This window comes from Petaurus breviceps, unplaced genomic scaffold, assembly GCF_028583685.1.
Source record: "Petaurus breviceps papuanus isolate PSGF00001 unplaced genomic scaffold, PetGlider_PUasm1.0 90925, whole genome shotgun sequence".
NCBI classification, from domain to species: Eukaryota; Metazoa; Chordata; class Mammalia; order Diprotodontia; family Petauridae; genus Petaurus; species Petaurus breviceps.
In genome coordinates, this window is record NW_027187380.1 from 36,373,713 (window position 1) to 36,399,680 (window position 25,968).

General features: G+C 37.9%; 1 protein-coding gene and 1 pseudogene across 1 annotated transcript in view; one reads left to right on the forward strand and one right to left on the reverse strand.

The window, feature by feature from the left end:
- Nucleotides 1-25,968, forward strand: part of DNAH9 (dynein axonemal heavy chain 9) — a 531,344-nt gene that overhangs the window by 437,886 nt on the left and 67,490 nt on the right. The window contains exon 59 of the mRNA XM_069076799.1: nt 4,862-4,984. Within this exon, the coding sequence (XP_068932900.1) occupies nt 4,862-4,984 (123 nt within the window). The remainder of the gene's footprint in view (nt 1-4,861; nt 4,985-25,968) is intronic.
- LOC138152339 (L-lactate dehydrogenase A chain pseudogene) lies at nt 15,313-16,576 on the reverse strand (annotated as a pseudogene).

Below are 25,968 nucleotides of genomic sequence, written 5' to 3' on the forward strand. Positions count from 1 at the left end.
CAACATTTCTCCTTGCATTTCCTGATTTGGGAGGCCCCTTCTCATTCACAACATACATCTTACCCTGCTTTGAATTACTGATATAAACACAGCATGATGTGTTAACAAGAGTGCAGACTCCCCCTTTATAACTGAACAAGAGGGGTTTGAAACATGTGGCATCCTTCATTTTTCTTCCGCCTAGCTTTCTATACCTTTGTCTATTAATTTTCAAATCAAGCTACATGATTTTCATTGTCAACCTTTCTTCTTAAAATAAACTTCCTCACACCCTCTCAACATGCTTAAACCATCTCACACTGGCACAAGAGTACCCAGAACAACTATCCAGGTACAGGAGGGGCCCAGATGTCCCCCATTTGTCCCCAAATCTTTTTATCTGCCTTCCATATTTTCGATTAAGTCTTTATTTCTCCTTCTAAATCTTTCAGACTACTCAACTTTCCTTTACATTTCAACTATATTCCAGGCTACACCTACTGTTGTTCAGAACCAATGTTCTGTTGAAACCCTATTTTCTCAAGGTATAGAATTAATTTCAATCCAGGGGACTCTCTTCATTACTGAACTCTCTTTGAATCTTCCTACTTGATCTGGCATTCCCTAGAGGCCAAAAGCCTTCCATTATCAATATGAGTGAATCTCAGTTACCTTCAACCTAGATTAACCCTTCATTGTCTATTATCTCCAGGTAGCCTTCAGCTACTGCCCACCCTTGATCCCATCAAAATCCCATTTCTCTTGGTTCATGGAGTCTAACCCCAGTCCCATCAAGATCTTCCTTACACTCCTCCTCCAGACCCTCCCCAAATCCCTCCTCCCAAACTACTAGACCACTCCTAGATCCCTCCCACAATCTTTCTGTATATAAGATTCATCTTGCCTCCTTGAAGGCATTCAGATTCAATCTAACACAGAAGTCTGAGTTAGATTGTTCTGGCCTGCTTGTCAACACAAGCATCACAAATCCTTAGGCTCCTTAAGAGTCTACCCATTATGACAAATCTTTAATAGATTTTGTTTTACTTTGGCTGAAGGAAAGCTTGAGTTGAATTCATTTGGCAGGACCTGACATGTTGGTATTTTGGAATCTCCAACACCCCTAAACCTAAACTTCACCAGTACCAATACAGGAAGAAGTTTGTGGAAAAAATACCAGACCACTCTATCTCCACCAAACCTCGAATAAAAGACAGCGGCTTCCCTACTTTAGATTAAATTACTTGCAAGTTTGAGTGGGGGCTGAACAGGATAAGGAACTAGAACTAATAGCTCAAATCTTATACTTTCATCTTATTATAGTAACTCAGAGATATTCCAGTATCAATCTATTATTTCACAGATTTAGTATTGTGATTATAAAACTTGTTTTTAGAAATTTGCTACAAAAAAAGAATAGGGACATAACTATACAGTAAGGGAATAATGCTTCTCTAACTTCATGTGAACTCCAGGCAAGAGTTATGTATTGGCCAATTGCATTGGGCCAGGCTTAAAGTCAGTCAGGTGAGATATTAACATTGGGGAAATTGAGTCAGAAGAATCCTACTGTTGAGGTTTAGAGTTTAGGGATGCTTGAGACCCCAAAATATCAACATGGCAGGTCCTGCCAAATGAATTTGACTCAAGTCTTCTCTCACCCAAAGTAAAGTTTATTAAAGATTTGCCTTAATGGGTAGACTCTTAAGGAGCCTAAGTACATGTACTTGAAGCTTGTATTGACAAGTGAACCAAAGCAATCTGACACAGAGTGAGTCTGCTCTAGATAATTCTCAGCTCCATCATAGAGGCAAGATGGATCTTAAATACAGAAAAATTGTGTGAAGATTTAGGTGTGGCCTAGAAGGTCTTGAGGAGTCTGAGGATCTTGAGGGGACTGAGGTCAGACTCCAGTAATGAGATTAAGGGTGGGAAATAGCTGAAGGCTACCTGGAAATGACAGACAATGGAGGGCTAGGCTAGTTTAAGGGTAACAGTTTTGGGTATAGATATTTTGATAGGATCAAAGGTGGGAAATAACTGAACAGTGGCGGGCTAGGCTAAGTTAAGAGTAACAAAGATTTGGGCCTAGCTATAATGAAAGGCTTATGGCCTCAGGCAAATGCCTCATCAAGTGGGAAGATTCAATCAGAGTTCAAGGGATTTCTGAAAGCCTATACCCCATCACTACCTCAACTCATGCAAATAATCATTCTCCCAGCCTTTCCAATGAGAATACTACCTACAATTCATAGATGTAAAACCCCATAGGGTCAACTGACACATGGAAGGGTGGTAAAACATGGTTGCAGAAACAAGATTGGGAAGTCAGTCAGTCAATAACCATTTTTTTTTTTTAGAATGATCATGGGGAAAGCAGAGTGTAGAATTGGACCACACTATTTAAGACACAATGATTACTGCCAAGGTGAAATATTTTTTCCTCAGATCCACAAAAGCAATGAAATAGAAGAGAGAAGGGGTGGCCAGGTGGCTCAGCTAGTAAGAGCACCAGTTCCAGTGTCAAGATGACCTGGGGATCAAATCCGGGCTCAGATACTTAGTACCACACCCAGAAATAACTGGCCATGTAACCTTGAGCAAGTTACTTAACCCGGATTGCTTTAAAAAAAAAAAAGAAATAGAAGAGAAAACTCAAACTTAGTACTTCAGAGGTTTTAATTACATGAGGAGCACAAAGAGATTTTTTTAAAGGAGTAAATACATTGACTATGAATCAAAGAATGAATACTCAAAATAAAAAGGTAAGAGAATTAGTGATAAGAACAAGATAAAGAAATTCTTAAGAGAAAGGCACAGAAAAATAAAATCCAAACAAATAAAAGAGACTTGCAGAGAGAAAGGAAGGAGGATTTTGAACTTATTACTTAAATGAGAAAGAAGGAAAGAAGGGAAGATAGGGAGAAGATTACATAACTAAATTTTTTAAAATGAGAAAAAAATCAGTAAGTTGAGAAAACCTCCAAAACTAGATATAGGGTAACAAAAAAGAAGGAAAGTGCTGATGATGGGGGAAAATAGCCTCATAAGAAAACAGGGTTGAACCAAAGCAGATTTAGCAAAACCAATTGCAGGGACTATTTTAAGAGAGGAAGGATAACAAAATAATAATAATAATCACAATGTTGAAACTGTCAGTATGCACAATAATTGCACAGGATGAGAAAGTTTGAAGTTGTGTTCTATATTCATGGAGGAAGTTCCCACACCATGAACAACTGATAAAACATAAATAATCTAAGGATAATTCAAACTAAATTTCCATCCCTCCAGGATATGTGATTTTGTTGGTGTGACTCTTCCTTTCACCTTCCAAAACACATTTCTTCTATGGCTTAATTAGTAAACAGTCTAAAAGATTTACCTAGGCCAAAAAATTCATCACCCTCTTGTCAACCTGGTAATGATCCTCTTCAAACTTGGGCTGATTTTAGGATTATAGAAACCTAGCCCATCATTTGACTGATACTTCACACCTTGCCACCTTGGGGGAACATTTCAAGATCTTGCCTCTACTGACACAATCTTTGAGAATACAGAGTAACCTCTATGTCATGATGAGGCTTCAAAAGAGGACTTCATTGAGAAACTTAAGCTCACAGAACTAAATTCAAACAGATAGAGAAATTTCTCCCACACTTCCAAATGTGTTTGACATGTCCTATAGTGTTTTGTTAATTCCTTTCTCCATCTGTGCATACATTTTTCACCCCCTTTCTGAAATGTCCTTCCTCTTCTTTCTGTCCTTAATGTCCATTACTTAGATGATGAAGTGATCATAGATATGAACTGGAAGGAACTTAAGAGTACAACCTTCATGTTTCACAGATGAAGAAACAGAGACCCAAAGAAATTGTGATTTATCTAAGGTCACCCTTTCCTTCAAGACCTAACTCAAAACTAAGTTCTACCAAAAAATTTCTCCAGATTAATGACTTCCCTTCTCTTCCTCTCCCAAATTCTCATCATTCCTTTAATCTTCAATGCTTATGCATATATTCATTTCATTTTCCATGTATTTATATGGATATTTTGTATAATATGTGTAATTCATCTCTGTATCAAATCATAAATTCTTACATAGAATGTCAGCTCTTTGAGGGTAGAGGCTATACTTGCCTTTCTTTGTGTCCCAGGATTTAGCACAGTGCCTTGCACATGGTAAGTACTTAATAATATTTGTTGGCTTTGAGGACAAAAAAAAAAATCTTCAAATTCTTTTCTATTTTCCCCTAGTACCACTGTAATTTTCAACATATCATAGGCACTTAATTAATGTGCCAGGCACTGTGCTAAGTGCTGGGGACACAAATACAAATAAAAACAAAGATAGTCTCTGCCCTCAAGGAAATCACTATCTAATGGGGGAAATAACTCATAAAAAAGCTGAAATAGGAGTAGTTGTGGAAGGAAGAGAAGGTATCTGATGCAAGGGCATGATAGAACTCTAAAAAGCAGTGTAGCTAGTAGGAAATGTGGAGAAAACTCTTTAAATAGAGGCCCTTAAGCCTATGGTCCTGCCCTCCAGCTAAAGGGTCCAATCAGAGGGGCAGAAGGCACTAACAGTATGTGGTAAATTCCTTTTTGCGGCATAATGAGCATTCCCAATGATGAGTTTCCTAGGGAAGAAAGGCATAATGGAGAGATCCAAAAAAAATATAATACAGTGTACATGAAGCTAACCTTATTTCAGCCCTCCTTAAGAACAGAATTTGATAGAAGGACTCAAGTGATGGGAATAGGACTGATTCTAAGAAGTATAACCTTGAATATTAACAGACCCCCTAGGCATATGATATCTCTGAGGAGATATAGATAACAGTATTAGATGTTACATGAATACACTCATTCAATTTTGTAGATTCTTTTAATGAACCAGGAAATCAGTGCTGTTGAATTGGACTTCCTTCTTCGGTACCCAGCACAGTCCGGTGTCCTTAGTCCTGTGGATTTCCTCTCCCACCAAACCTGGGGTGGCATCAAGGTTAGTATCACATTTTAAAAATGAAGATTTTTCTCTAAATGCTTTACTACTATTGATCATTATGGCTTGAGAAGATAAGGAAGCCTTATACTTTTGCCTACTCACTACAATTAACCCCAAGGCAAAACTTGTCACTAAATGTCTTTAGTGCCATAAGAGATACTTTTTTGTGTCAGCCTGTGCTATAGCAGCTCTCTATTTTTATTTGATGGCAGCCTCAGAATGGATGAATGGGAGGTAAAGTCCTCAGGGCCATTCCCCCAACTTGCTACACCTTAGATAATGGATTTCCTTAAAGTAGTAACAATATCCCTCTTCTAAGTTCCATCTCCCTGCCTTGCTTTGTTTGTAAAAGGGTATTACCCTACTTCTGCATGTGCTTCTGTCAAGGAATAATTTAGCACATCCAAAGATTTCTTCTTGCTTGCTATGCTATGCTTATGCTAGTCATCTTACTTTTATGGTCTGTCCAGCTACAATTTTAGAGTGGGGAAGCAGTGATATTAGCCTGCATCTAGATCCCAGCTTATTCTTAGGCTCAGTGGAAAAGTGAGGAGAAACACAGGATTTGGACCTGGCAAACTCCAACTCACTGTTACTCTGTGAAATATGAATAACACCTTTTTTTCCTTCTAGATATTATTACCTACCATGACATCTGACTGTATTCCCCGTGGACTCCTTATGTACTTTTTATTTCAACCTGTCAGTCCCCCATACACACTCCAATGCTTGTTGCCTTAACTAGACTAGGCTTAACTTAAAGTAAGCATAGCTTTGGTTAAATCTTGAGAAGAACTAGGAGTTCTTTTTTTTTTAATGCTTTATTAACTTCTGATTTACATCATTCGTTTCCGCCAGATTTTGAGTGACAAATTTTCTCCCCATTTTTCCCCTACCCACTGCCTCAAAATAGCAGTCCCACAGGATATCCCCTCCTCCAATCGGCTCTCTCCCATATTTTCTCCCATACCCCTTTCAACTTTTCCAATGGATCTCTATGCCTCAGTGCCTGTATATCTTATTTCCCAATTACATGTAAGATGGTATTAATAATAGTATATATATATATATATATATATATATATATATATATATTTGAATATTTGATTTTAAAACTTTCAATTCCATATTCATTCCCTTCCTTCCTTGTCACCCACCCTTACTGGGAATATAAGCAGTTCAGTATAGGTTATACATGTGTGGCTAATGAAAAACAATAACATAGTAGATATATTGTAAAAGACTGACTATATTTCCCTCCCTCCTATCCCACCTCACACTTGTTCAATTCTCTACTTTGATCCCATCCCTTTTCAAAAGTGGGTGCTTCCAAATTCCCTCCCCCAAAACCTGTCCTCCCTTCCATCATCCCCCTTCTCATCCCCTTCCCCCCCTATTCTCCTGGAGGGTGAGATACCCTATTTAGTGTGTATTTCACTCCCTCCTCAAGCCAGATTCAATGGGAATAAGGTTGACCCATTCCCTTTTGCCTTCCTATTCTTCCCCTCCATTGTAACCATTTTCCCTTGCCTCTTCTGTATGAGATAGTTTACCCCAATCTGTCTCTCCCCATCTCCTCTCATTATATTCCTCTCACCTCTTAATTTCACCTTTTAAGTATCATCCCTTCCTGTTAAATTGGTCCTGTGCCCTCTATGTATACCTGTAAACATATATACACACATTCATATATGTATTCATATGCCCATATACTCTCATATATATATATATATATATATATATATTTCCAATCCCTTCAACTACTGAGAAAAGTTTCATAAGTGACAATTATTGTTTTTCCATGTAGGAATGTTAATAGTTCAACTTTGATAAGTTCCTTATGATTTCTTTTCCCTGTTTACCTTCTCATGCTTCTCTTGCTTCTTGTATCTGAATGTCAAATTTTCTATTCAACTCTGGTTTTTTCAGCAAGAATGCTTGAAAGTCCTCTATTCCACTGAATGACCATATTTTCCCCTGAAACATGATACTCAGTTTTGCTGTGTAGGTGACTCTTGGTTTTAATCCCAGCTACTTTGCCCTCTGGAATATCATATTCCAAGCTCTTCAATGCCTCAGTGTAGAAGCTGACAGATCCTGGGTTATCCTGATTGTGTTTCCACAATATTCAAATTGTTTCTTCCTGGCTGCTTGTAATATTCTCTCCTTAATCTGGGAATTCCAGAACCTGACTATAATATTCCTAGGAGTTTTCTTTTGGGATCTTTTTCAGGAGGTGATCGGTGGATTCTTTCAACCTCTATTTTGCCCTCTGGTTCTAAAACATCAGGGCAGTTTTCTTTGAGAACTTCCTGGAGGATGATTTCTAGGTTCTTACTTTAGTCATGGCTTTCAGGTAGTCCAATAATTTTTAAATTATCTGTCCTGGATCTATTTTCCAGGTCAGTGGTTTTTCCCATGAGATATTTCACATTGCCTTCTATTCTTTCATTTGTTTGGATCTGTTTAACAGCATCTTGATTTCTCATAAAGTCATTAGCTTCCATTTGCTCCAATATAATTCTGAAGCAATGATTTTCTTCATTGAGCTTTTGAGATTCTTTTTCCATCTGGAAAATTCTACTTTTTAAGGCATTCTTCTCCTCATTACCTTTTTGAGCCTCCTTTGCCATTTGAGTCAGTCTGTTTTTTAAGGTATTATTTTCCTCAGTCAGGCTGTTGACTCTCATTTCATAATTTTCTTGCATTGTTCTCATTTCTCTTCCCAATTTTTCCTCCACTTCTCTTTTCTGCTTCTTAAGGTCTTCTATGGCCTGTAACCAGCTTGTATTTTCCTTTGAAGCTTTTGGTGCAGGAGTTCTGACTTCACTGTGTTCCTCCTGTTCCATGCTTTGCTCCTTTTTGTCCCCAAAATAGGAGTCTAATGTTGGAATCTTCTGTCTGCTTTGCTTCCTTTTCCTGCTCATTTTGCCACTCAATTACTTGACTTTTGGGCTTTTTGCCACAGTAGGACTCTGCCACCAGACAGGGGAGCTTTTGTCCCAAACACTGGGGTTTTCTCAGCTTCCGGAGGTATTAGATGGGTGCCCTCTCTGAGTTCTCCATGCGCTCTGGCAAGCTGGACACACACCCCAGGACCTCCACCCTAGACTGCAATCCAGATCCAAGCAGGTTAAAGCAAGAGCAATTACCCCTGAGACTGGTGCTTGGTCCCCCTACACTCTGTAGGCCAGGAGCTGAAGCTGCTACATGCACTGGCTGGCTGTGCTGGCATCTCAGTGGCTTCTCGCCCCAGGGGTAAAAGCCACACACTCCCACTTACTGGTCCCAAAATCCAGACTGCACTGACCTCTCACTTTGTCCTTTGCATCTATGTGTTGATAAATCTGGAAACTGCCACAGCTGCTGCTGATCTGGAGTACCTCTGGCCGGAGGCTGGTCAGGCCCACCCTGGGGCTGGGCTCAGCTCCCAGAGCACTGTGCTGGATTCCTGCCAGCCTGACGGGCTGTCCTCAGTGGGAGGTTAGCTTCTCTGTGTCATTTTGTGGGTTCTGCAGCTCCAAAGTTTGTTTAGAGTCCCCTTTTTACATGGATTGGGGAAGGTGGAAGCCAGAGCCGCGGGAAGGTTGTGCTTCTACTCCGCCATCTTGGCTCCACCCCAGAACTAGGAGTTCTAATTAAGGAAAATGAGAGATGGAATATTTAGTACATGGAACAATAAGTAGGTTACAGCTTAATTTACAACAAAGAGGTAGAAATGTACTATCAGCCAGAATATATAGATATACTGGATATATATATAGTCTGTATCCAGATTGTGAAAGGCTTTACATGCAAAGGAAGAAGATTATATTTTATCCTACATGCATTGGGTAGCTAATGTAGTTTTTTAAGCAGGATAGACATATGCTAAGGCCTTTGTGTTAGGGATATAAATTTGATAGATGTATGGAGAATGCAAGGAGACCAATAATCAGCCTATTATAGTTGTCTAGGCAAAAGAGGATGGGGGTGTGACCTCAGTGGTTGTAGTATAAAGGAGGGAATAGATTCAAGAGATAATGAGAAAATGGAATTTTAAAAGCTTAGCAACATATCAGCTCTGGTGTGAATGTAAAGTGAAGAGACAAAGATGACTCCTAGGTTGTGACATGGGTGACTGGAATGAATGAATGAAAATGTTTATGTACTCACTACATAAAAAACAGTATGCTAAAGGAGAAAGCTACAAATAGGAAAACAAAATAGTCCTTACTCTCCAGAGCTCCCATTATAAAAAAGGGAGAAAAAAATATAAACACACATATGGTTTAATGGAAAGACATCAGTGGTCCTTTAGATACAATGGCAAAACAGATGGTAATGAATCTTCTTTAATGGTATTTTCATTAACAAAACCATATCTGTTTCTGAATGTTTGATGTTAATAGTGCGAAAGACCTTGACAGAAAGACCTTTCTTTTCTGGGTCTTCAATAGTTGTGACTTCTCAAAAGATGGGGGCTGTAGCACCTATAGAGAAATGTCCAGGGTAAAATTCCACGAGGAATATTTCCCTGGATAATGGCCATTGAGGCCAGGATGTAAGCAGGGCTAGTGGAATGTTAGAGAGGCACAGAAGGAGCACTGCTATTCTTATGGCTTTTAAACTTACATGCCTATTGGTGCAGATGGTCAGAGATTGTTGTTGGTTATCCACAAGGACGGTTTCCCTCAACTAGATTCCTGAGGCATTTGGGCTTAGGATGCTAGGCTTAGTGCACCAAAGTGAGTAGCGGCAGATTTTTCAGAGAGGAAATGTTGTCCTTTTTGGATAACTTCATGGTCTGGCAAAAACATGGGGTTTAGCAATAAAAAGATCACTGGTAACCTTAAAGACAGTAGTTTCAGTGGAGTAGTGGGTGTGGAAGTCAAATTTCAGGAACTGAGAAGTGAGTGGAAGGTAAGAAAATGGAGGTAGTGAGTAACTTCTAGGAGTTTGACTATGAAGGGGAGTAGAAATAAAGGATGGTAGTTGAGTGGGGTACAGTGAAGGATTTTCCAGGAGGACATTCATTACAACATGTTGCAGTAAGAAAAGTTGGATTTGAAATCAGAGGACTGAATGTAAAACCCCTCTACTTACCTGAACCTCTAGCTTCAGTTTACTGATCTGTAAAATGGGGATAATTACAGTCTATCTCACAAAGTTGTTGAGAAAATAAAATGAAATTATGTTTATAAAGCTCTTTACTTTAAGGTACTCTATAAATGTGAGTTACTGTTTATCTTCTTCTTTATGACACATTACCATTTTCAAATGGTATCCATATAGAAAAGGCCCTGGACTACATTGATGTCTTGTATATTTAGTATCCTGTGGGCACTTGCACAGATAGACAAAATAACTATCTTTGTAAATGAATAGAAGTACTGGAATGTAGGCTCATTTTTTTCTGTAGACTCTTTCAATGTGTCTTTAGGACATAATAGCTGACAATATAATGAGGAATGATATGGACCTCATACAGTTCCCACATTATTGTGATCTCCTCTGCTTGATCTCTATATTTTGGAATCTTTTTATTCTAGGTGACTTCATTGTCTCTCTTAGGTACAATTACCATCTCTATACAGATGATCCCAAGTCTATTTTTCCAACTCTAGTTTCTCTACTGAACTCTAGGCACACAGGATCACAACCTCTTTGTTATCCTAAATCTTTGGTCGAATGACTCCATGAGTTCCCTGTGCTGATAAAATCACAGGACTTGGGAGGGAAAAAACACATATAAGAATATATATAGTTCCTTTTTCTAGTCACTTCTGGGAAAATCTTTCTTGAGAATTCAGGTCTTCTCATAGTCAAATGCAAATGCCATTATCAGAGTGAATTTGTAAACACATCCTTGAGCTCTCTAGCTTTCTCATCCTGAAATTCACTGAGAGATCACTGGGGGCCTTTAGTTATCTAAAAGATACTGGTCATGGAGACAGACATTCTGGAACTTGGAAGAGGTTTTGCCCTCATTGTAGTATCCCAATTGGAAAATAATTCAGAGATAACTTGTTTTCATAACATGGAGAAGACCTTTGGTTAGAATGGAGTATTTAGCATGGAATACAATTATCTGTTACATATTATGTACTATGTGAGGAAATATGCCCACATCCTATGGCATGTTACATGGAACTTGATCTAGCAGAAATGAACCGTTTAAAAATTTTTTTCCACTTAATAGCATTTTATTTTTTCCAATTACATGTAAAGATAGCAACATTCACTTTTTTATCTCAATTTTATTATTTATTTTTAGTTTTAAACATTCACTCCCATAAGCTTTCAATTTTCTCCCCTTCATTTCCCCTCCCTCTCCAAGATGGTTTGTAATCTGATATTGGCTCTACACATATGTTCTTATTAAACACATTAGTTATATTGCATAGAAGAATTATAACAAATGAGGAAAGCCATGAGAAAGAAAAAAAATAATAAAACAAAACAAAAAAAAATAGTCTGCTTCACTCTGCATTCCAATTCCATGGTTCTTTCTCTGGATGTGGCTGGCTTTTTCCATCATGTGTCCTTTGGAATTGTTTTAGGTCCTTGCATTGCTGAGAAGGGCTAAGTCTATCAAAATCAGTCCTTGTACACTGTGGCTGTTACTGTGTACAGTGTTCTCCTGGTTCTGCTTCCCTCTCTCAACATCTGTTCATATAAGTCTTTCCAGGTTTCTCTGAATTCCATATGCTCACCATTTTTAATAGCATGATAGTGCTATATTATATTGATATACCACAACTTGTTTAGCCATTCCCCAATTGATGGACCTCACCTCAATTTCCAGTTCTTGGCCACCACAAAGAGAGCTGCTAGAAATATTTTTATACATGTGGGTCCTTTCCCCATTTTTATGATCTCTTTGGGATACAATCTTAGGAGTGGTATTGCTGAGTGAAATGGTATGCACAGTTTTATAGCTCTTTGGGCGTAGTTCCAAATTGCTCTCCAAAGTGGTTGGATCAACTCAAATGTCCACCAATAAATTAGTGTTCCAACACTCCCACATCATCTCCAATATTTATCACTTTCTTATTTTGCCATGTTAGCCAAACTTTGCAAACAAAAAATAAGGTGTGATGTGGTACCTCAGAGTTATTTTGATTTGCATATTTCTAATCAATAATGATTTAGAGTTTAATTTCTTCCTCTGAAAACTGCCTGTTCATATCCTTTGACCGTTTATCAATTGGGTAATGACTCGCATTCTTGTAAATTTGGCTCAGTTCTCTACCTATTTTAGAAATGAGGTCTTTATCAGAGACACTAGTAAAAATTCTTTTCCAGTTTTCTGCTTCCTTCCTAATCTTGGTTGCATTGGTTTTGTTTGTGCAAAAACTTCTCAATTTAATGTAGTCAAAATTATCCATTTTGCATTTCATTTCATAATGTTCTCTATCTCTTATTTGGTCATAAATTTCTCCATTCTCCAAAAATCTATTTCTTGTTCCCCTAATTTTTTTATAGTATCAGCCTTTCTACCTAGATCATGTACCCATTTGGACTTTATTCTGGTATATGGTGTCAAATGTTGGTGTATGCCCAGTTTCTGCCATACTATTTTCCAGTTTTCCCAGCAGTTTTTGTCAGACAATGAGCTTTTTATCCCAGATGCCAGAGTCTTTGGGTTCATCAAATAGTAGATTGCTATAATCATTGACTACTGTGTCTTGTGTACCTAACCTATTCCACTGGTCTACACCTCTATTTCTTACCAAGTAACAAGTGGTTTTGATGATTGCTACTTTATAATACAATTTAAGATTTGATATGACTTAAGCCACCTTCCTTAGAATTTCTTTTTATTAATTCTCTTGATATTCTGGACCTTTTGTCCTTCTAGATGAATTTAGATATTATGTTTTGTAGCTCTAAAAAATAATTTTTTGGTAGTTTGATTGGTATGGCACTGAAAAAGTAAATTAATTAAGGTAGAAATGTCATTTTTATTATATTAGCTCATCCTAACCACAAGCAAGTGATGATTTCCCAATTATTTAGATCTGACTTTATTTGTGTGAAAAGTGTTTTATAATTGTGTTCATATAATCCCTGCATTTGCTTTGGTGGGTAGACTCCCAAATATTTTATAATATCTAGAGTAACTTTAAATGGATTTCTCCTTTTATCTCTTGCTATTGGACTTTGTTAGTAATACATAGAAATGCAGATGATTTATGTGAGTTTATTTTATACCCTGCAATTTTGCTGAAGTTGTTTGTTATTTCAAGCAGTTTTTCATTTGATTCTCTAGGATTCTCTAAGTATATCATCATATCATCTGCAAAGAGTAATAACTTAGTTTCTTCTTCACCTATTCTAATTCCTTCAATTTCTTTATTTTTCTCTTATTGCTAAAGTTAGCATTTCATCACAGTGGTGATAATGAACATCCTTGTTTCCCTCCTAATTTTATTGGAAATACATCTAGCTTATCCCCATTACATATTATGCTTGCTGATCATTTTAGGTAGATGTTACTTATCATTTTAAGGAAGGCTCCATTTATTCCTAAGCTCTCCAGTGTTTTCAATAGAAATGAGTATTGTATTTTGTCAAAAGCTTTTTCTGCTTCTATTGAGGTAATCATATGGTTTTTGTTAGTTTTGTTGTTGATGTGATCAATTATATTGATAGTTTTCCTCATATTGAACCAGCCCTATATTCCTACATTCCTGGTATAAATCCTACCTGATCAAAGTTTATTATTCTTATGATATGTTGCTGTAATCTTTTTGCTAATATTTTATTTAAAATTTTTGCATCTATATTCATTAGGGAAATTGGTCTAAAATTTTCTTTCTCTGTTTTGGCTCTTTCCATTTTAGGTATCAATACAAATACAATATTTTTATCATAAAAAGAATATGGTAGGATCAACCTTCACTTTTATAAGATTTTAAGTTCCAAATTTTTTTCTCCCTCCTTCCCTCCCCACCCCCATAATAGCAATCTGATATAGGCTATACATGCACAAACATAAAACCACTAGATTTCATTTGAACTGCCCAAAAGAGAAATAGCTACTTTGTTTTTTCCATCACAATCATTTCAAAGCAAAATTCTCCTAACCTGAATACTTTTCAAACATTCTGTAATGGGTTGATTGTAATATTAGTTCTGCTTATTAAAATTCAAAGTTAATTTTACATCTTTTCATTCACCCTCTTTCAAGTTGTTGAATTTGTAAGGCCCTGATTTATCTTAAGCTTGGGAAAGATGGGGCTTGATTGAGACTTCTTTCCTGTCAGGGAGTAAGCTGGTCCTGTGCCACTCTCCAACAAACATTGGTACCATGGTGTAATTAAGCTTGAAGAAACATTGGGGAAAGGAATGGGAATAGGGATAGAGATAGGGAATGAACCAATGGTATAGATAACTCTTAGTTGAAGAAACTCCCCCTGCCAATTTATGTCAGCAACTTCTCTGCAATTTATAGTCTTAGAGAGATGTGTAGAGCACAGAGAAGTTTAATTTCTCATTTGTCCAAGGTCATATGGACTGTATTTGTCAAAGGCAGAGTTTAAATCCAAGTCTTCCTGGCTCCAAGGCCAGCTCTCTATGTACTGTGTCAAAGTCTTTACTATGTTTCAACTTAATTCAGTTTAACAGATTTTTATTAAGTGCTTACCATGAGTCAAGCAGTCTGTTAGATACTCATCAAAGATCCAAAAAAAAAAAAAAAAGATTTCAACTTGCCCTAATGGAGGTTGTAGTCCAGTGGGGGGAAAAGGGAGAATATATAAAAACAATAACTCTAATGCAAATTATAACATGATAATCATATAGGAGTTTTACACATAAAATGCTCTAGGAAATCTGAAGAGTATGCCAGCATTTCTTTTTTTTCTATTTTTTTTAATCAGTTATTTGTTGTTTATTAAGTATTTAGGGTTAGTATGATACTTGAGGAATTGGTTGCATTGTTGTACATATACAGATCTTTTTATATAATATGGAAACTTACAACTATTGATCTATATATACATACATATATATATATATATATTATATATATATGGACCCTCCTTACAGTTCCAGAGCAGAAAAGAGTGCTTGTGATCACACTCTTATATATAGATCAGTAGTTGTCAATTTGTGTCTGTATATATATATACAAAATCAGGTCCTCTGAAAATGTGATACATGGGGCCATGCTATAGAACCCTAATGGAAGGGAACACAAAGGTAATCAATGCATCAATAAAGAATTACTACTGTATGGTATTTTGTAACCAGGAGTGTTGTCTTCTGGACCTATGGGAACCTGTAGCATCTACATACAAGGCAGGTAGTTTATATACCTGTGAGGCACTGGCTCTGCTTGGAACCAACTACTGAGACTATACAAGTCATATCCAGCATCATATGTAAACAACAATAGAATTTAACAAACAGTCACACTGTACTATTCTCCATTTCTAACTTTAGGAAGAGACTAGAGTGTGTTCACAGGTTTTACATTTCTGGTGTTTGATCACCAATCAGAGGGAGGATTTGACCTATTTGAAAAGTGCATCATACATAACCCCTTAACCACTGTCATGTTCTCTTGATGGCAGCACATTAAAAGGTTTTAAATTTGCAGCTCCTTCTGGATTTGCCAAAGAATATCTGTTCTCTTCTTTAAATGGCTCTTGTCCTCTGGATTCAGGTTTACCTTCACCACATCTGAAATGCCATTCTGCCCCCCAAGATACATGGGACACTAAGGAAGACATCCTTATTAATGCCATATAGGCTTTTAATCATGGTGGAAATTGGATGCACTCTCCTAAGATTCTTCATAATGCTTTCTGCCAGATCTGCCACAGACAGCCAATGGCCCAGGAAGTGTAGCCCTTCAGCTTGATCACCTCATAAGCACTTTCAACTACCTGTTTATGAGCATCTTTCCAATTCTCTGAATCAGCATCAGTTTCTATTTGAGGATGAAGATTCTTCAAAGACACACTGGCAAGATTCACACCACTCCACACAGGAACACTGGAGTCTCCATGTTCCCGAAGGACTCATCTATGACAACTTGAAGAATGGACACCAAGTCTTTCCCCCATTAGGTAATGGAAACAGATAGAATCCAGATTGCAACTACTTCCAATAACACGGTTTTTAGAAAAGCCACTTAACTTCCAGACCACATATGTCAAAATATCTACTGGATTGGAAGCAATAAGAGCAATAAGCATCTTGCACTTAGGGTTCTATTTAACAATATTGGCAATGATGAATTTAAGGGTATTCGCATTACACTGGACTAAATTAAGACAATTTTCTCCCTCCTGATGACATGCCCCAGCCATAACAATGACCAGTTTTGAGTTTGCAGTTACACTGTAGTCTTTGCTTAGAAATAATCTTTGGCATTTTGAGGAAAGAGCTGCCATGTTGGAAATCCATCATCTCTCCCTTTAATTTGTTTTCTATTACATCAACTAAGGCAATTTCATCAGCCATATCCTTTGTTAAGATACTGATGGCACATGCCATGCCAACTGCACCAATCCCAACAACAGTGATCTTGTTCTGTGAAACCTGTTCTTCCTTTAGGAGATTCAAAATCAGCTGAACCTTAACAGTAGATGCCATTTTGGGGGATATCAAGGTTGCTAGTCAGGCTGTGAAAGTTTTAGTTATATGTGAGACTACTGCTCCCAGACTCACACCTATGCCAGCATTTCTTAATGGCAGGAGTGGAGTAGGATCAGAGAAAGCTTCACTGAAGAAGTGGCATTTGAATGGAATGTTGATGGATAAGTATGATTTTGGTATTCCTAGATATGCAAGTGTTTTTAATCCAAATAAGTAAAGTTAACACTGCAAAGATAAAAATAATTAAAAAATTAAAAATATTAGCCCTTAATGAAGCTAGATTACATGGACTTTCTAGAAGAAACAAATCTCAGGTTAAGAAAAAATATAATTGGGGAAGTGGATTCAAGGGAATGGATTAAAGGCAGGGACTTGCCTGAGCTCTCCCCCAAACCCCTCAAAATATCTTTTTTAAAATGACTCTATACAAATTCCAGAACAGCAGAAGCCACAAAAAGACTGAGTGAAACAAATTTCCATCCCAAGACAACTTAGAAGATTGACAAGAAATGTCTATTGCACCCAGGTGAGAGAAGAGCATAGTCCAGCACAAGTGACTCCAGCACAGGCCAGACCCCAGCAAACCCAGAGCAGGCCTCAGGGTGACTAAATCACTAGCAGCAGTAGCAGTTTCCAGCTCACAGATGCCAAAGACAACTTAGAAGGTCAGCAGGAAAGTTCTGTTGCATATGGGTGAGAATGAGCACAGGCCACACCAGCACAGCTCCAGCCCCAGAAGAACAGGAGTAGGCCTTAGGAATGATTGAATTAATAGAAGCAGTGACAGTGGATGTTTCTGGAACTCTCAGCCCACAAATGATAAGGGGGGGTCAAACAACTGGTCAGAATTGAGATTACTGGGATCTTTTTGCTAGCACTGAGGTAGGACTCTATTGCTTTGCCCATATTCAGTGCAGTTCTAGGTGGCAGTCCTGGGGCAGGAAGGAGTACTGGCATAGCAGAGTGTGCAGCCACAAGGGAGGGGGGACCCTCCTTACAATTCCAGAGCAGAAAAGAGTGCTTGTGATCACTCACAGACTGGGAGAGTAGTAAACATCTCTCCTTGGATCATACCACCTTGGAAGAACTAAAAGCTTACAGGTCCCTAGAAGTATCTCTGAAAACAGCTGCACAAAATCCTTGAAGCTTGAGAGAGTGTACCCTCCACCACAGAAAGAGAGCCCTACTTTAACAAAGAGTTAAAAGTCAAGTAGTAGGCTGGGAAAATGAGCAAACAACAGAAAAAAAAACACCTCTGACTAAAGAAAGTTATTATGGTGACCAGGAAGATCATAATACACACTCAGAAGAAGACAACAAAGTCCAAGCTCCTATACCCAAAGCCTCCAAGAAAAATATGGATTGATCTCAGGCCACAGAAGAGCTCAAAAAGGATTGTCAAAATCAGGTAAGAGAGGTAGAGGAAACAATGGGAAGAGAAATGAGAGTAATGCAAGAAAATTGTGCAAAATGGGTCAAGAGCTTGGTAAAGGAGGCATAAAAACATACTGAAGAAAATAACACCTTAAAAAATAGTCTAGGCCAAATGGCAAAAGAGGTCCAAAGGTCCAAAAAGCCAATGAGGAGAAGAATGCAGAATTAGCCAAATGGAAAAGGAAGTCCAAAAGCTCAATGAAGAAAATAATTCCTTAAAAATTAGAATGTAGGGGCAGCCAGGTAGCACAGCAAGTAAGAGCACCAGCCCCAGTGTCGGGATGACCTGGAGATCGAATCTGGGCTCAGATACTTAGCACCACACCCAAAAATAACTGGCCGTGTAACCTTGAGCAAGTTACTTAACCCCAATTGCTTAAAAAAAAAATTAGAATGTAGCAAATGGAAGCTAATGACTTTATGAGAAATCAAGAAACAATCAAACAAAGCCAAAACAATGAAAAAATAGAAGACAATGTGAAATATCTCATTGGAAAAACAATTGACCTGGGAAATAAATCCAGGAGAGAACATTTAAAAATTATTGGACTATCTGAAAGCCATGATCAAAAAAAGAGCCTAGGCATTATCTACATGTAGCTTCTACATTAAAGTATCAGAGGTCTTTGAATATGATATCCCAAAGGGCAAAGAAGCTAGGATTACAACCAAGAATCACCTGCCCAGCAAAACTGAGTATACTCCTCCAGGAGGAAAAAAAATGGCTATTTAATGAAATAGAGGACTTTCAAGCATTCTTGATAAAAAGACCAGACCTCTATAGAAATTTTTACTTTCAAACACAAGACTCAAGAGAACTATAAAAGGGTAAACAAGAAAGGGACTTAATAAGTTTAAACTGTTTACATTCCTACATGGGAAGAGGATATTTATAACTCAAGACTTTTCTCATTATTAGGGTAGTTAGAAGGAGTATATATAGACAGAGGGCACAGAAGTGAGTTGAATATGAAGGGATGATATCTAAAAAATAAGGAATGAGAGAGGAATTTACTGGGAGAAAAACAAAGGGAAAGGTAAAATGGGGTAAATTATAGCTTTTACAGTGGAGGAGAAGAGGGGGGAGGTGAGAAGGAGGGAGTGAACTTTATTCTTATCAGAATTGACTCATCAAATTGACTCAAATTGACTACACATACAATTTGGCATAGAAATCTATTTTACCATACAGGAAAGAAGGAGGGGAAGGGGATAAGAGAAGGTAGGGGGGGTGATAAAATGGAGGGCAGATTGGGGAAGAGGGAAGTCAAAAGCTAAACACTTTTGAGGAGGGATATGGTAAAAGGAAGAGAAAATATTATAAGTGGGGGTGAAAGTATAGCATGGAAGGAAAGAGAGTTAGCAAAAGTAACTGTGAAAGAAATTTTGAAGCAAGTTTCTCTGATAAAGGCCTCATTTCTCACATATATAGAGAACTGAGTCAAATTTATAAAAATAAGAGACATTCCCCAATTGATAAATGATCAAAAGATATGATCAGTTTTCATGTGAATCAGTCAAAGCTATCTAAATCTATATGAAAAAATATTCTAACTATTGATTGGAGAAATGCAAATTGAAACAATTCTGAAAAACTATCACATACCTATTAGATTGACTAGTAGGGCATAAAGTCAACCATGTGTAGCTCTCTGGAGGACTGCTACTGTGAATAACTTTAAGGATCAAATTGCATAGTATAGTGAACTCTCTATTCAGCAATAAACTAAAGCAAAACATTTAAGAAATTAAGGCACAACATTCAGAACAATATAACATAACAATTTATTACTAAGGTGGTCACATAGTCTTTTTTTTTTTAAGCAATTGGGGTTAAGTAACTTGCCTAAGGCTACACAGCCAGTTTTTGTGTGTGTGGGTATTAAGTATCTGAGGCCGGAACCAATCCTGGGTCCTCCCAGCTCTGGGGCCAGCTCTCTTACTCACTGTGCCACCTAGCCTCCCCCACATAGTCTTAAAACATATCATTCAGTAAGTCACCATTTCCTCAATCGATATACAATATCCAAGTAAAGTCCTCTTTCATCTTGACTCCAGATTGGCTTCCAATCATCTTTAAGCTAATCATCCTTAAGGGGTAGCAGAGAGTACAAACACTATCCACCTATGTCACAGTAAGTTACAGTATCATCAATCAATATTGAGTATCCAAGCAAAGTCCTCTTTCATCTTGACTCAAGGCTGGCTTCCAAACCTCTCAGCTCCTCTTCCACATGCTGACCACTCCCAGCTCTTAACTGGATTCACCCAACTCTTGCCTGGATTCACAGGTAGGTAGCTTTCCATTCTGAGTCTCTATCTCAGCTTACAGGGACTGCTCCATTGCAAGCTCTTCCACAGTTTCTGTTTCTAGGAAGACAAAACTTAACAGAGCTAAAACAATATTTACACACATTAAGTTTAACAAAGCTACAACAATATTTACACACATTGTTGGTACTATCATCTCAAGTCACTTTGTCTGACAAAGTAACACATCAACAGACAAGGCTTCTGTCTGACAAATAAAACACAAATCAACAGTAAAGTCCCAGGACTGCTGTAATAACAGTAAAGTTTTCTTCCAGGACTTCTATCTAAAAACAACAGACAGGGTGCTTTCTGTCTGACAAAGTAATACAAATCAACAGAGTGCTTCTGACAAAGTAACATCAGAACAGACAGAACAGAGTGCTGATGTCACAAATATTGTCCCTATCAATTCTGCATGGTCCCAGCTCTGCTCAAGTGTTTCTCTGCTCTGCCCCTTCCTATTCCACCCTTCCTGTTCTACTCTTTCAGCAAGCTCTTCCAACCATGGGCCCCATGTGATGACATTAGGCCTATTAAAGGGAGGGAAGGTCTTCAAATTCCCTTAGGCCTTTTAAGAGCAGGAAGGTCTCCAAACTCCTTTAGGCCTATTAAGGGCAACACAACGTATACTGTTTCCATCCTTGTTTTGATAGGCATTTGAATAGTTGAAACAAGCAGCAAAGTACTACTTTACTTGCCATTACACAGGGCAGAAGAGGTAAATGGCAAATGTTGGAGATGTGGGGAAAATTAGACATTAATGCACTATTGGTAGAGGTGTGAACTGATTCAACTATTCTGTAAAGCAATTAGGAACTATGCCCAAAGGACTACAAAATCATGCATATCCTTTGACCTAGCAATACCAATACTAGCAACACCACACATGTACATGTACAAAAATATAGCAGCAGAGCGGCCAGGTAGCACAGCAAGTAAGAGCACCGGCTCCAGTGTCGGGATGACCTGGGGATCGAATCCCGGGCTCAGACACTTAGCACTCACTCAGAAACATCTGGCCGTGTAACCTTGAGCAAGTTACTTAACCCCGATTGCTTAAAAAAAAAAATTGGGGGGTGGCCAGGTGGCTCAGCGAGTAAGAGCACCGGCTCCAGTGTCAGGATGACCTGGATCAAATCTGGGCTCAGATACTCAGCGCCACACCCAGAAATAACTGGCCGTGTAACCTTAAGCAAGTTACTTAACCCCGATTGCTAAAAAAAAAAAAAAAATTTAAATATAGCAGCTCTTTTCTGGGGGCAAAGAATTAGAAATTGTTGGGATAATCATCAATTGAGGAATGGCTGAACAAGTTGTGATATTTGATTATGATAAAATACTGTCGTACTATAAGAAATTATGAACAAGATCCTCTCGGAAAAACTTGGAAAGACTTGCATGGACTGATGCAAAGTGAAATGTACTATGTACAATATTGTAAGATGATCAGTTATGAAACTATTCTCAGTAATACAACAATCCAAGACAATTCTGAAGGACTTACCATAAAAAAATACTATCCATTTTCAGAGAAATAACTGGTGGTGTCTGAATACAGATTGAAGCATACCTTTTTTTTACTTTATTTTTCTTGATTTTTTTTGGTCTGTTTTCTTTTACAACATTACTATTATGGATATGTTTTACATGACTACACATGTGTAACCTATATCAAATTGCTTGTCTTCTCAATGGAGGGTGGAGGGAAGGAAGAAGGGAGAGACTTTGGAACTCAAAGTTTTAAAAGGCAATGTTAAAAATTGTTTTTAGATGTAACTGTGGGAAAATAAAATACTAAATAAAAAAAGAGAGAATAATGAAATGGTCCCTAAACCATTATTGTTGCCCTCAGTAAGAGTTTATCAGAGTTCCATTAAATGGTATATGTGTGTGTGTAATGGGCATGTTGTATACTTCATTGGTAAATCTAATCTGTTATGCATCACTTTATTAGCCTTTGAGCAGCTCCAGTTACTATGGATACCAATTTATCACAATTGTCTTTTGCACACAATCTGATAAAATTAGCTTATTTAGTCATGGTTTCCATTTAGCTTAGTAGGAGACTGAAATTCTCCCTCTTCCACTTGGGTAATCACCCAAATGTCATGTTCAGAAAAGAGCTCCAATAAAATCTGTTTTTTAAGCTATCATTTATGTAGCACTTTAATGTTTGCAAAACACTTTGTACATGTTATCTAATTGGATCTTCACAACAACCCCATAAAATAGATGCTGTTTTAATCCCCATTTTACAGGTGAAGAAGCTGAGGGAGAGATTAAGTGAGTTGCCAAATTCACAAAAATAGAAAGTGACTAAGGCAGAATTCAAACTCAGGTCTTCCTGACTCCCAAGTACAGCATTCTATCTATTGCAACACCTAACTGCCTCAAACTGAAGTGAAATCTAGGATACAGTGTGCTTTTCCACATTTGACAGTAACTCTGCAGATGGACTGTGTGTTGATGGTATGAGAGATTAATGGAATTAACAGCTGAGGAAGACTAAGCAGAAAGATCTGAATTTAGGAAGATAACAGTGATTTGCCACATGCGTCACAATTGTTGTAGCAGTGTCAATTTTACATAAAATTATAAACTATCAGAGCTAAAAGGGACCATCAAGGAAATGTACTTTAGTCCTCTCATTTTGCGAAACAGCCTCACAGAGGTTGTGACTTACATAAGATCATATAATTACTACACAATTAATATATAGTTACCATGTGGCACAGCTAGGAATTGGATCTAGATGTCTTGACTCTACACTTACTTTCTTTCCCCCCCCCCTTTCTATACACACACACACACATACATACACACACACATACACACTCACTTACTATGTCAGACTTCCTTCCTTGGACATTTGATACTCAAAGTTCTTCCTTGCCTGCTTAGTACAACTTGGTATTTCTGGAATGGAATTATAAAGTTTCTTTCATGTCCCCGATCCCAGCCCAGAGTCACATATTACATGGATTAAGAGGAATTGTCTTCTGAAAGTCAGTTAGTGAATTCCAATTTGTCTACTTTTACCTTTTGATGTCTTTCTTTTGCTCAAAATGATACATCTCTCATCTCTGTGGCTTTATACTAGCTGTCCCTCATTTCCTTCTTATGTCCTTGGAATTCCTAGGTTCTTTCAAAAATTTGGCTCAAGCATATCCTTGTCCATGAAGCTTTCTTGATCCCCTCTTCCCCTAGATGCTTTTACATCCCCCTTTGTTCCGCCAAAATATTAGCTCGTATAGTATATAGTCTGTATATGTACATGTTCTATACCCATATAACATGTCAGTCAATAAATATTTATTAAGCACCTACTAAGTACCAGACACTATGTTATAGACACTGGGGATACAAAAAGAGGCATAAGACAGTCCCTGCCCTCAAGGAGCTCACAATCTAAACAAGCAAACAAGTATGTACAAACAAGCTATATACAGGATAAATAGGAGATAATTTTAAAAGGGAAAGCATCAGAATTAGGAGGGTTCAGGAAAGGCTTCCTCTAAAAGTTGGGATTTTCATGGTACTTATAGGAAGCCAGGAAAGCCAGAAGGTGGAGTTGAAGAGCAGAGCATTCCAAGCATGGTGGACAGCCAGAGAAATATAACTGGAGCCAAGAGATGTAGTAACCTATTCAAGGAACAGCCAGGAGGTCATTGCTTAGATCAAAGGAGAGGAGGTAGATATAAGAAGACAAGAAAGATAGGAGAGTTAGGTCATGAAGGGTTTTGAATGTCAAACAGAGGATATAATATTTGATCCTGGAGGTAATGGAGAAACAATGGAGTTTTTTGAGTATCAAGTAGTGGGGTGACATGGTCACCCTACATTTTCAGAAAATCTCTTTAGTGACTGAATGGAAGATGAATTAAAATGGAGAAAGACTTGAGGTGGACAATGTGAGGTAAGGAGGGCTTGTATCTGAGAGGTGGCAAGGTCAGAGGAGAGAGAGGGCCTATTTCAGAGATGTTGTAAAGGTGAAATTGATAGACCTTGGCAATAGATTGGATATGGGAGGTGAAAGATAGTGAGGAATCCAGAATGACCCTTGGCTGCAACCTTGAGGGACTGTGAGAATGCTGTTGTCTTCTACAATAATAGAGAAGGTAGGAAGGGTATAGGGTTTAGGCGAGAAATAATGATTTTAGTTTTAGACATGTTGAGTTTAAAATATCTCCTGGGCATCTAGTTTGAGGTGTCTGAAAAGCATTTGGAGATATGAGATTGGAGGTCAGAAGAGAGATTGGGGCATAAAAGATAGATTTGAGAATCATCAACATATAGATGATCATTAAATCTATGGGAACTGATGAGATCACCAAGTGAAATATTATAGAGAGAGAAGAGAAGAGGACTCAGGATAGTATCTTCAGGGGCACCTATGTTAAAGGGCATGATCTGGAGGAGAATCCAGCAGAAGATACTGAGAAGTAGTGGTTAGGAGGAAAACCTGGAAAGACTGGTGTCCTATGTGGCAGGTGAAAAATTGAGGAAACTTCAAAGCATATTGATATATTAGGCAATGCATGGCAATCACCCAACAAATCTGGAACTCATCTTTGGCACTTGACCCTGAATATGGGGAGAGAGAAACTTTTAAGCATCAAAAACAATCAGATAAGATCAGTCAATTAAAAGGAAACAATTAGCAAGGATACATTAGGTAATCTAATTTCTAATTGGAGGAAAGATTAAGGACCTTCCAAGTTGGGTGGAGGAGAGTGAAAAGGTGCAGTTCCCTGAAATCAGGAGGGAAAAAAGTGGTATGAGATGTAAAAGAAGAAAGTTCACAGCAAATGGTCTTAATTTTTTCTGTAAAATATGAGGCAAGGTTTTCACCTGAGAGAGCAGAGGGAAGGGAAGCCTTGGGAAGTTTGAGGAGGGATAAAAAGCTTTAGAAGAGCCATTGTGAAGAGTGGCACAGTGAATTGATAAGAGTGGTATAATAGGATTGCCTTGCAACAGTGAGAGAAGCCAAATGAGGCTGTACAGCAGAAATTTGTAGTGGACTCAATCAGAATGATTGTATGCTTTTCTTCACCTTTGTTTAGCAGCAGGCCTATAGGTAGGAGTGATCCAAGACTGCAGCTTGGCAGGGTGCAGCACAGTGCAAATTCCTTCATTTTAGTGATTGTATCCCCAGCACCCAGAATAGTGCCTGGCACTAAATAAATGCTTGTTCATTGATTGATTGCCCACATTACAGTTAAAAAAGGATGGATCATCAAACCCTAGCACTAAGATATAAATTAAGATATTAATTTATTAACTTATTTAATAAATTAATTAAATTAAATGAAGAAACAAGTTAAAAGAGTTGCTTTTAGTCACCAGAGTAGTATATGTTTGCTATGCACTATTTATATCTGTAATAGTATTTCTCTTTGAGTGCTAGTCACTTTAAATGAAAAACTGGAGAAGGAGGATAGAAACAGAATGAATACTGAACTAATTGTGAAGATAACCTGGGATCTAGTCCTAAATGTTTTTGTACTCAAATTATCTACCATAGGTCGTCTTGTAAATCATATAATCTGTTAACATTGGCTGTAGTTCTTGTTCAGCAAATTGTACCCAAGTAAATTCTCTCTCTCTCTCTCTCTCTCTCTCTCTCTCTCTCTCTCTCTCTC